General features: G+C 36.9%; 1 protein-coding gene across 1 annotated transcript; it reads right to left on the bottom strand.

Annotated features, from left to right (window-relative positions):
* Nucleotides 1-13: 13 nt before the first annotated feature.
* Nucleotides 14-13,278, bottom strand: LOC120634499 (facilitated trehalose transporter Tret1-like). The gene is made up of 3 exons (XM_039905157.1): nt 13,143-13,278; nt 2,685-2,820; nt 14-1,688 (listed from the first exon to the last, which is right to left on the bottom strand). Exons 1-3 carry the CDS (start codon nt 13,188-13,190, stop codon nt 361-363), a joined length of 1,512 nt encoding a protein of 503 aa, XP_039761091.1. The 5' UTR covers nt 13,191-13,278; the 3' UTR covers nt 14-360.

The raw sequence follows: 13,278 nt of genomic DNA, 5'->3' as shown, positions 1-13,278 counted from the left end.
GTTATGTGCCCCGCCCATTGCCACTTTAGCTTCTCGACTCGCTGAGCTATGTCGGTAACTCTAGCTCTTCTACGGAGAGGAGGGTTGGTGACAGCTATATTCTGATCTAACACCACGCGGCATATTTCACATTATAAAATGCATAAATATATCATTGCCTTAATCAAGGTTGTGTGCGCTAAATACTTAACAATACGTATAGTAAAATTAATATTTACAAATTATCCTGCATTCACCTAAAGAAATTCCTTTATTTGTGTACCAATCCTCACCAAAGCAGTTTGATGGTCTACATATTGCTCTACACGCAGCGCCAGAGAAAGCCTATTCCACATAGTACGGTGCTTACATCATTTATTATTAATACAGTATATGGGAACTGCATCTACGCATCTCACCGTTTGTGTAACCTTTAAGTGGTTCTGCACTCTTTTGATCAGCAGATGACACACCTCTAAAGCTATCCTCAATCTCTTGAAGAGTCCGATCTTTTGTTTCCGGCATCATGAAATAAATAACTATTAAACATACAACCACAATTGCAGCGTACAATAAATAAGTCAAGGGCAATCCCACGGTGTGTGTCAGAATGGGGAAGGATTTCACCGCTATGAAAAAGTTTAATGACAAAGCTAATACACTGATTCCGCCACCTAACCCTCGATACTCCATTGGAAATATTTCGCCTGATATCGCGAAAGGTATTGAGGAAATACCCACGGTTAAAGAGCTCATGTATAAAGCTATTAACACTATTGGTACCCATTGATTATCGAATGGCAACATATTGTTTTGTTTGGCGTAAACATACGAACACTTCCCTATGTAAGATAGTACACACACAGCGCCACTGCTGAACAGCAAAGTCCTCCTATTTAACATCTTCATTAGGAACACAGCTATAATATTACAGATCAGTCTTTCCACATCCAGGAGCACCATCAAAAACTTCGCATTTGCCTCCGGGCCAACGACTTGGTGAATTATATCCATAGCGTAAGAACTTATAACGTTGATTCCAGCAAATTGGAACATTGTGTATAAAAGAAACATGATGGTTATAGGTTTGTAGAATTCTGGCTTTTTTGACGTACTTCTTAAATATACGAAAAACCTTTTAACTTTGAGTTTGAAAGGTAGCTCCTCATCTATAACGCTGGATTTTCTTTTCATTCTTTGGGCTGCTATCATGGTCTCTAACTCAGCCTCTTGTTCTGGATTCCTTCCTCTTAACCAGAAGAAGATTTCCTCTCCTTCCTTAAACCTCCCGTTAGCTATCAGCCAAGATGGAGATTCAGGGTTATATATTATGAGCAGGAGACTTGTGAATGTGATGAACGAGCATATCAAGGCATTTTGCTGCCAGCTGAAGTACGTGCCAAGAGCGTGGGTGGACAGGACTCCAATTGTCAAAGAGAGGGACACGCTTGTTAAGAATGCTCCTCGGTTCTTAGGGTCTGTCATTTCTCCGATTATGATTGAGCCTAAAGGACCCAGCATGCCCATGGATACGCCTTGGAGAAAACGTGCAGTGATCAGACCAGCTACATTGTTGACTAGGAGGAGTAGGAACCAGCCGACGAGGACGGGTAATATAGTTAGTAAATGGCACTTCTTCCTGCCCAGAGTGTCCATGAGCGGCGTGATGATGAAGTTCCCCATGATCAGCGCGAAGCCCACAATGGAAGCTGAAATAGTTTTAAATGATTTTTAAATTTCTTAAAGTTTCTATTTGAACATAATAGCTGAGAGGACGGATCTGTTTTGTTGTACTCTGCCTGAAATCACAAAGGGCTCTGTGGTGCATTTGTTATATTGAAAATGTTTAGTATGTAGGTTAGTAAAGTATAGTTTATAATGTCTGTTGATAGGTGCATCAGAATATTCGCTAGTGCATTAGGAAAAGTCCTGTAATACTAGTCGTAAATTGAAAAAAAAAAATTGAACTTACTATCTGAATGAGATATAATAAAATATAACAAGTTAAATATGCAGGTAAGTTGTTGGTTCCTTTAAGCTTTCACGTTGAGTATCCCAAGTTTAAGTTTCTTACCAAAAATAAAACTCCACACGTAAGAGACATTGTAACAGACATTGTAACTAAATCGCTTTGAAGTGCGGCTTTGGTGACTTACTGCGCAAGAAGCGTTCCACAAAGTAATTAAGCAAATACAGTAGTTTGTGTCCATCAATTACAAAGTACTATAAAAAAGTCTGAAGAAGAAGCGGTGATAGCCGGTGGTAACGGCTTCGGTTTCACTTTCGGGGTGCCGAGTTAGAATACAAGCTCTCACTTTTCTAAGTTATGTGCGTTCTAACTATTAAAATATCACTTGCTTCATTGGTGAAGGAAAAGATCGTGAGGAAACCTGCATGCCTGTGAGTTCTCCAAAATGTTCTCAGAGGCGTGTGGAGTCTATTATTACACTTGGCGACCTGGGCGGCCTGCTAAACTTCTGGAGTGAGCTCGGCTGGCTGGAGTGACCCATCGGGGAGCAGTACCAGTGGCACTACGTACAACCGAAGGTTCCGGGCGCCCAAGTACGGAGACAAGCCCAGAGAAAGAAGAAGTAGAAACCCTTATTATTGTGGGAGGAGACCCGTGCCCCGTAGTGGGCCGATAATGGGTTGATATGATGATGAAAAAAGACTAGTGAGGTCGACAATATTGTTTTGACACATACCAATCCATGATTCCTCGCTGGTGGTGACCTGGATATGAGATTCAGGGCGGCGCAGGCTGGGAATGAGTATGGCGGAGAACCCGATGACGCAGCCATGCGCAATAATGTTCACTGCCACACTCGCAGTCAGAAAGCACTGAAAAGCCCGAAAACTTTGATTAAGACTGGTGTGGAAAAAAAATGGAACGTGTGAAGAACTGAATTGAAACTCCATATTGTTTGTTTCGTGAGCGTGGTAGACTACGGCCTTAACCGCATCTCATTCGAGGAGATCCGTGCCCTGTAGTGAGCCAATAATGGTTTTTTTTTGTAGTAATAATTGACGTCACTCAGCGGACGATGGAGAGAGCTTGGAGTATCTCTCCGTGATTGAATCAGAAATGTGGAGATTCGTAGAAAAACCAGAGTTACTGACATAGCTCAACGAGTCGCGAAGCTGAGGTGGAAATGGACCGGGCACATTGTTCGGAGAAAGAATGGACGATGGGGTCCCAAGGTGCTGGAATGGCAGCCCCGAACTGGTAAACGCAGCGTTGATCGATCCCCAACGAGGTGGACAGACGACATTAAGCGCGTCGCAGGTAGCCGCTGGATCCAACCGGCACAAAACCGTGGAATTTGGAACTCCCTACAAAATACCTATGTCCAGCAGTGGACGTCTATCGGTTCATATGATGGTGATGATGATGAATAATTGACGGTCCAAGCAGATGGTCCACCTGATGGTAAGTGGAAACCATCGCCTATAAACAGAGCAACACTTCACAGGGCTGCAACTGCAACAATGCTGCTTAGCGGCAGATATAAGCAAGGTGATATTACTTCCCCGGACGAGCACTGTCACAAAATGCTCTACTGCTGCTATATATGATATGATGATGATGATGTTTTTCCTGTTCCACCGAGGAGTGAGGTTATACCAAAACTCGTCTCAGAAAACGAAAGGATGACACTTATTTATTTATTTATTTATTATTTATGTACCATAAATTGTGATTGTGAACATAAGATACATGAAGTGTACAAAGGAAAGCATATCTCTATAAGAGATCTCTTCCAGCTACCCCAGGATGTGATTAAGATGATTTAATTGTGGTATAGGTCAAATAAAGGTACAATATACTTCATAACTACTAAGTATATTTAATATATCTAAATAATAACAAAATTCTACATACTAATACAATAACATTTGAATATACTATATAAACAAAATACATAAAAATAATACAGTAAATATTTATATAATACAAATATAGATATATATTTGTATTATATAAATATTTACTGTATAATAACTATAATAAGTACACAGTGATAAATATACTATGACAACGATAGATGATAATGCTCCTTTACATTGTGTTTAAAAGAGTGCACCGATCGGCAGTGTCTAATATGTTCTGGTAGTTAGTTCCAAAGGTGTGTAGCGTGGACGGAGAAAGATTTCTGGAAGAAAATAGTATTATATGAAGGGACATCAAGAGGATTTTTTGACACGCAAGACCGCAAGGGTCTCGTAGGCGGAAGACATAGCTTCATACGCTCACACAAATATCCAGTAATTATATAGGATGTTGTAAAGGACAGTTAAAATATGCACTTTCCGGCGAAAACGAATTGGCAGCCACTTTAATTGACGACGTTTGACGATTGAAGGTTGCTTGGAATCATCCGGCTCCGCTTTCAGCTCTCACAAGATAGAAAAATGAATGTTAAAATACAAAATGTAATTTGTTGATGTTGGAAAAGAGCAACTGCTGAGTTTCTTGCCGGCTTCTTCTCGGTAGAATCTGCCTTCCGAACCGGTGGTAGAATCACTACAAACAGACAGACTTGACGTTTCAAAAGTGCCTATATTAGGCCTACTTGAAATAAATGAATTTTCAATTTGAATTTGAATTTTGACGAAAATCAGAAACGTGATTGAATTTGCGCAATCCGAAGATAAAGCGAATGCACAAATTCTGAAGTCTTTCAAGTTTGTCAAGTAGCTCTTCAGTGGCATCCAAATAGCAGACGTCGGTGTAATCAAGTATTGGAAGCAATAAACATTGGGCCAACATAATTTTGTTATGAAGCGGAAGAAAATTCTGCAGCCTCCTCAATGAGTGAACCACATAGTGCATACGTTTACTTACCTGGTTTATATGAGCTGACCAAGTTAAATTACTGTCCTAGATTTTTAGAAGTGCACGAATACACAATTGGTATACCGTTATAAGAAATCGGAGGCAAATCATTCACAGTCACACGACTCCTTAGCTGTCTACTACCAATGATCATAGCCTGTGACTTATTTGGTTTAACTAGTAGGCCGAACGATTCGGCCCAGTCTTTAATTGCATTCAGATCCTCGTTAATAGCAAAAATTGCAGCGTCCAGATTCGTTAAAGTTGCATGCCTATAAAGCTGCTAATCATCAGCGTAAAGATGGTAGTGAGAAGTAAGAATTTTTGTAATTTCGTTAATGAAGACTGTGAAAACTGTGACACTTTTCATGGTAGTGAGATGATGGCGCTAACCATATTCGTAAACTTAAAACTAAAGCTACGAGGGTTCCACACGCGCCCTGGTCTAAGAAGCCCACAACATTCTTAGCCGGGTGTGCATTTTTGTTATCACCATCGCATTTTGTCATTTTAATTTATTAGAAGAGCAATCATTCACACCCATGATTTTTTAACGATTACGTAGTCCTTTTATCCACCAATACACACTGGGACAGCGTGGTGGACCCCTTAACCCCTTCTCATTGTCGGAGGAGGACCGTGCCCTGTAGTGGGCCGATAATAGGTTGATATGGTGGTAATCCTTTATACTAAAGTCAAAGTCAAAGTCAAAGTCAAAAATATCTTTATTGAAGTAGGCCCATAGGTGGCACTTTTGATGCGTACATAAGAATTACACGGTAGTGAGATGATGGCGATAACCACATTCGTAAACTTAAAACTAAAGCTACGAGGGTTCCAAACGCGTCCTGGTCTAAGAAGAAGCCCACAACAAACTTAGCCGGGTGTTTTTTTTTTGTTATCAGCATCTCACAATGTCATTTTAAATTATTAGAAGAGCAACCTGGTTAGAGCAACAATTTACACCCAAGCTTTTTTATCGATTACGTAGTCCTTTAGACTATAATAGGACTTTTCTATAAGCTTACGTTTAATACAAACTTTGAACTTTTTAAGAGACATCTCCAAAATGTCAATTGGTAGTTTATTGTAGAATTGTATGCAATTTCCTTTAAACGAATTATGTATTTTATGTAACCTAGTATATTGCACTGTAAGTTTATTCTTCTAATAAAATAATAAATAATACTACGATAGAACTTTTCTAAAATCCATTAAATAATTCTTTTCATAAAATCCTTTATACATTTTTTTTTCTTTTTTATTACTTTTCATGCTCTTAAATAGTTTAGCAAAGTATAATTTCATTTATTCAAGAATAATGATATTTTCGTGAATTTGAAATGCTATTTTGAGCAGCAGTAAATTTGGATCACAATTCCTCTACCATTGCTAAATATACGCATAAATCCGCAAGGCTAGATGGGTTAGTCGCAAGGTTAATCTCATAAGGTCCTTTCGCAATATCCTTGACATCGTGAGATGAGTGCGGTAAGGAACTTGGTAAGTAGAACGTTATTGCTGTAATCTTATCACCACACTTTAGCTTGATCACTATCCGACAAAAACAAATTCATTTAAAGTCGAGGACACGGTTATAACAATAATAAAGCCTTTTTATTTACCACCACCGAATAAAAACATCAAAGATACATCGACATTTTCGGTTTTTAATAACTCCCACGAGAACCGTTACTTTTCCCAGGATAGAATATTCTGTCATTTTTCAATACCGAGTCTTTGTTTACACACATTAATTCGCCAAGGTCTGTACAGTCCTCCGGGAACTTATGGTGTAGCGAAATATAAATTATATATATTCATCACAATTACATTTATGTGTATTATCTATAAAAAAAATAACCTTTTATTTATGCACATTATTCACTTCTAAAACTACATAGATATATAATATTATAACCCTTCTTGGGTATAGGCCTCCTCCAGTTTGGTCCCAATTTACCCATCTTTGGCTCTTTCGATCCACTCTTTACCTGCTGCGTTTAGGATATCGTCACTCCATTATCAAAATTAAGCTTAATTTGACAATGAATAATTGTTAAGAACAATTATTCATTGTAAAGTCAACATCTCCTGATGATGCTCCGGTTTCGGAGCGAAACGTGCGTAGAGGGTATATTGCCGAAGATCTGTTTGGTGTGGGGTATAAGGATTGAAGAAATTATAAATTACACCACACAGATTCTCCTGCTTTTCGCGGAGTATAGCAAATTAAGCTTAATTTTGATAATATATCATGGATTTCCGCAAAGTAACGCCTGCTTCTATCCAATATCGTCACTCCATCGTTTCAAAGGTCGTCCCTTCGCCTTTTTCCAGCTTAGGACACGGTAAAAATAGTTTAAAGATTTTCTTTTATAAAAATTGATAGCTTCCTTGAAAAATAAGTTACAAATAATTGCCCCGAACCAATAGTTACCTAATATTCCACCAATCCAGACTGGGCCAGCGTGGTGGGCTACGGCCTTAACCCTTCTCACTGTGCGAGGTGACCCGTACACTGTAGTGGGCCTGTAATGGGTTGATATGACGATGATGATGAATTCATGATGAAAGTTAATTCGGAATATGTATTTTAAATACGGAAAATATTTACTTTTAAGTATTAGTTATCTTTAGCGGTAGGGCGGGCAATATGGAAGATCTAACTTTGGTTGGTAATAGAAAAAAATTACGTAGCGTAAATTTATTGTTTTAATTCAGTCTTGAGAGATAATTTAATAAATAAAACAAACTTTCAAATAACAACCCTTAATTTGAAAATGGTGAAAACTGTGTTACGACTCAAAAAGTAAAACCTTGACAAATTCCATTTTGCCTTCAGGTTGAGGGAAAGTGTATGTAGGCAAAATGTAGCATATATGTTACATTTTACGCATACGCCTAAGTTTTGCATTTAATACATAAGAAATGACTATTGTGCACGATGGACTTTGTAATCAGTCTTCTATGGGTGGTTCCGAAACACATCTTGTTTAAACGCTTCCTCAATGCTGTCCGGTTTAAAATCTAATTTGATTTTTTCTTTATCTTATTGTTCTCTTCAAGCATAGCTTTAAATGGAAAACATGTACCTTTTCGCTTTTATATAGCAGGTGTCTCGTTTTTTTTTAAATGACCATGTGACATGGTGATAACAAAAAAGTACACCCGGCTATGTTTGTTGTGGGCTTTTTCGAAAACCAGGTCACATTTGGAACCCTCGTAGCTTTAGTTTTAATTTTACGAATACAGTAATCATCTTACTACCGTGTATGCATTTCTCAGGTAATGTACGCACCAAAAATGCCATCTATGGACCTACTTGAATAAGTTTATTTTTGACTTCGACTTTGATAAAGAGGTGGTAGTAGGTACTTCCAAGGACGAGCTCTGTCACAAAAAGCTATTACCTACCGTAATAAATAGCACCTACTTTCGATATAGTTAAAATGTCATAAAACATTTTTAATAATTACTAATAGTTTTATCTGCTGATAAAATCAATTAATAGGATTCGGTAAAATATAGAGCGGATCATTATGCCTTGGCACAGTCGATTGAAATCTAATCATTGATCAGTTAAAGCGATAACTTTACTATTAATTGAACATGAAGTATTTGACAAGGTGCTATTTCTCGCACCTTGCCAAATTTGTATACACAAATGATTTAAAATATTTCACAACTATATTATAGAGGCCCGGTAAGCGTTGAAAACTATGTTTATAAATAAAATAAATAAATAAATATACTACGACAATACACACATCGCAATCCATCCCCAAAGTAAGCTTAGCTTGTGTTTTGGGAACTAAGATGACTGATAAATATTTTTATGAATAATAATACATAAATACTTAGAATATACATATAAACACCCGGACACTGAAAAATATTCACGCTCATCACACAAACATTTTCCAATAGTGGGAATCGAACCAACGGCCTTGGACTCAGAAAGCAGGGTCGCTGCAAACTGCGCCAATCGGCCGTTTGTTAGGACATTGTTAATCTTTGAATTTCTTGGGGTTTCTTAACTGTATACTGTATTACTAATATTTTATTACCGACATAGGAACCTTCCTCTTGAATTACGTAGTTTAAAATATCTAAGCTTACGAATGGCGGGAGGCGAGGCCACTTTGTTTTATACAATGTAAGGAAAGATAATTGGAATAATACCTAGCAGCATGGGCATACCCATGGAGTACCATGGGGCATCTGCCCCCCCTGGAAATGTATGGCGGCCAAGACTTTACTTTACGGAAATCCATGACATATTGTGAAATTAAGCTTAATTTGTTAATTTTCGCGGAGTAATTTTCATAATAGGCCAAGATAAAGACCGACAGACAGACCAAAATTAAAAAAAAATACAGTTTTGGCTTCCGTATCGATAATAGAGGTCCTTCTAAGAAAGTCAGTTTTCACAAAACAGCCGCGGACAATCTGACCTAAAAAATCTCACTTGCCCCACCCTCACTCCGAAGGCTGGCTGGTAGAAAAAGCTTTAGCAATAAGTCTGCCTTTTGTAAACCCTTTTTTTCTGGTTGTGCAATAAAGCGAATGATTAAATAAATAAATCACAATGATTGCAAAGAGGTTTCACAACACAAATTTGAGGATATTTTAAGAATTTAAAGTCTTGGGCATTGATTTTGGTAAATGATGCTCATTTATGTTTTCACTAAATGTTATGGAGATTCAAGTGAAAACACAAGACAAAAGCTTTTCTAAACACATTCTGATCAAGGAACTACTCAGCTATCAAAGATAGATAGAACCACGTCACGGATTAAGAACAATATTTTATGATCCACAGTCCCAAAAGCAATAATTATTACTTTATCTGCCAAAGATATCGCGGCCTAGTAACTGACTGCTGTTTTTATAATCGCGGATATCAAAAGACCTTGACGAATAGGTAGGATGCTAGGTCAATGAAAGTGCCACTTTCTTTATGTACGTATCAACTGTCTATATTAAAAACAATCATTTAAATTGCAACGCATGTGCATATATTGTTAAGGCATACATTACAACACCTACCATATCTTAAATCGTTAATCCTTTAACACAACTGAAAACTGAATATTCTTCTTCTTCTTTTGTTCTAAATTCAAATATTATTATATGGTTCACTTTAGTTGCCGGCGAATACGCCGTGTAATTGTTTTTTTCTGCGCTTTTACTGTTTTCGTAATACTAAATCTTCGCTCCATTTCTGTAATGTTTTTTTTTTGTAACTAAAATAATCTCCCATTTAAGGTGTATAAAGTACACTATGTGTAATAAGTATTTATTTAAATAATTTATTAGTATATATTAGAAATAGATAAAGTTCTAGGAAGCTACCCTGTGGTACCCCATTTTTCTTTACTCGTTCACTACTTATTAATATAAAATTACCTGAAATGTGTCTGTAGTTGAAAGATAATAAATTATATTATCTTCTTGGTGTTTATTTTTTGCACTCTATAGGATATTTTACAATTTCATTATAATGGAAATTGGTTTTTCTGGCTAATATGACCGGACTCTATTTTATTATTATTTTGTCTTTTGTTGGAGCAAGTACATGAACCGCTTGGTAGATTTTAATGATTTTTGATAAAAATTTAGATTAAAATGGAGAAAATGACAGCGACGTACTTCGGCTTCCGATATGAACTAACCAGAGCTAATGACACGGGCATAACCTAGTATTGCAAGATAAAGTAATTTACGTAGTCATAACAACAAGGTGTCAAATCAATTTTGGAAATTATCTCTATGTTAATGTCAAGCTCGGAAAAAGATAAACAGTGATAAGAGATTAAATCAATATGTAGAGATAATGTCACTCTGAATTCAAGACCGTCTTATTAGACAATCCTTTGAGGAAGTCCGCAGAAGATATTTTGTTTCGAAAAATAATATAGGTTCTTACCAGTTCACGGCACGCACCTATAACTTTCCAGATTCATGTGAATTTTTAATTTAAGCAAATATACACTTGCTAGAAGTGACTCAGGTGATCAAATCAGAAATGAGGAGATTCGTAAAAGAACTTGAGCTAGCGAGGTGTGAAGTGTCAATGGGTGGGGCACAAAGCTCCGTGGACGTTGGGGTCCTAAGGTGCTGGAATGGTGATCAATCCACCAGCAATCCGGTGTGACCAGCAATCACAGCGCCCAACGAGGTGGACCGTTGACATCAAACGAGTCGCCGGGAACCGCTGGAAACAAGCTGCCCTTGACCGTAGATTTTGGAACTTACAAAATACCTATGTCCGGCAGTGGGTATCAATCGGTTGAAGGAAAACATTTTAAGGAAACCTGCATGCCTTAGAGTTCTTTATAACGTTCTCAAAGGCGTGTGGAGTCTACAACAGCCGCGCTAAAAATTCAGGTTTCCTCACGATTTTTTCCTCAACCGCAAGTGATATTTAAATTAAAACGCTTAAAACGCACATAACTTGGAAAAGTTAGGGTTGCGAGCTGGGATACGAACTCGGCCTCCCGAAAGTGTAGTCGAAGTCATATCCACCGGGCTATCACGGTTTCGCGTAAGTATATGGGTTATGGTAGGATTATATTAAGCCTATATAACTCTATAATCCGGTATTCAGTAACCCTTGGCTGTAAATTAGGTATAATAACTTAATAATCTCAAAATAAATTATCACTTTTGGATTAACTGGGTGATTAACTATGAAATGAAAACATTACCGTTATAAATGGAGTAAGAAATATAAGTTTTTTTAACGTAATTTCACAATGTTGAATATAATATAATAATAACGTTTTAGAATTTTTTTTTAAATTTTAGTTAGAATTAAGGTTACGTTTCTTAAATATAGTTCAAAGGGTGAATACCACGGTAATTAATATTTTGGGATAATATGTACCCCCTGTATTTAAAAAATGTTGATTAACCACGAGAATCTTAGTTTTTAAATCTTTAATTAAGGTTACAATTTACTTTTATCATCATCGCCCATAACAATGCTGGACTAAAAGGCTTTCTTAACGGGAGTGAAGGGATAATCACTCAGGCTAGTGGGTGATCGCAGTACATGGTAGTAGTAGCATAGAGGAGGCTCGTAAGACACCAGTGGACGTTCTGGAGTGGCGACAACTGACACAAGACAATTTAATTTAAACGCTTCAAAAATGAAACAGAGTTATTGAACAAAAGTACGTTATTATTTTCACTTCAATTAAGACTTACAGAACAGCGAATTTTTATATTTTTACTAGCGGACCCCAGCGCCATCTGTCGGGCTAATTTGTGAATCCAAACCATCCAGGGTGCCACCCAAACGTATACCAAAAAATTCATTCAAATCGGTGCAGCCGTCTAGGAGGAGTTCAGTGACATACACACACACACAAGAAATATATATATAAAGATTTATACTACCGGATCCGGATGACTCTAGAAAATTTAGGGAGTAAAAATACCTAGTGAAGTTAGCACGTTCTTTTGCGAATCACAATGGTCCTAGTTTCGACTCCCTGGCCAAAGTGTTTCTAAATATTTATAGTGTTTCTATTTTTTCGAGTAGGCGGTTTCATTTCGTTGTTATAAAACCCGGACCGCAGTATTTGAACAGCTTGCACCTACTTTTTATTGAAAAGCCTATTATTATAGTATTTGAACAACTGCTAGTGTTAAAACTTTCTTGATGTGCTATTAAAATAACTAGGTACCTCCTCATGAAATAAAAAATATATAAAAAAAACTATTACTAAAACAAACTTCAGTGACCTTAAAACATATATAAGCTGATTTACTTAAAAATCGGGCCAGTGGATAGCAAAAATAGAAACATAGTATTATTTAATTCCATCCCTAGAGCAGTTATTTTTTGAATTAAATCAGCCATAATTGCATGCAGTGCATTGTGTCCAAAAACAGTAAAAGCGTAAAAAAACAGTAAAAACGTCTAGCGCACGTCCCACTTCACACCCTCGGAATGTTGCTAGCTCATAAAATTCTCCCATTTTCCCATTTTATGGTAAACGTTTAGAACATTAGAGGTAAAATAATCACTGTCAACTGCTTACTGGAATGAATTGATGAACTTCTATATTTTTTCTAAATTCGAAATAATTTTAATATATATTTTAAATATATAGTTTTAGTGTAGTAGTATTTATATTTATGCTGTAAAAAAGTTATTTCATATAAACCTTTGTACAGAAACTTTTTGATTCAAAAATCTAAATGCATTTGGATGTTATGTCTGGCGTAAAAACCAAAAACACTAGTGCAGAAAAGTCTACTTTTTGAGAAAATGTATTAAAAAAGATTAGAAAAGGGGTAAGTGCCTACTTACCTGTCTCAAAACAGGCGTGTAACTTTTAGCCTCTTCGATTTTCACCATTTTGTTTGAAATCCAAATCCAAATATCAAAAACGCATTATATCTCTCATAGTTGTTGAACTGCTAGACCTACATCTGCCACTTTCCGC

Source organism: Pararge aegeria, chromosome 24 (assembly GCF_905163445.1).
Source record: "Pararge aegeria chromosome 24, ilParAegt1.1, whole genome shotgun sequence".
Lineage (NCBI taxonomy): Eukaryota > Metazoa > Arthropoda > Insecta > Lepidoptera > Nymphalidae > Pararge > Pararge aegeria.
The sequence above is the reverse complement of the archived record's forward strand: the minus strand, read 5'-3'. Positions and strand labels throughout refer to the sequence as shown.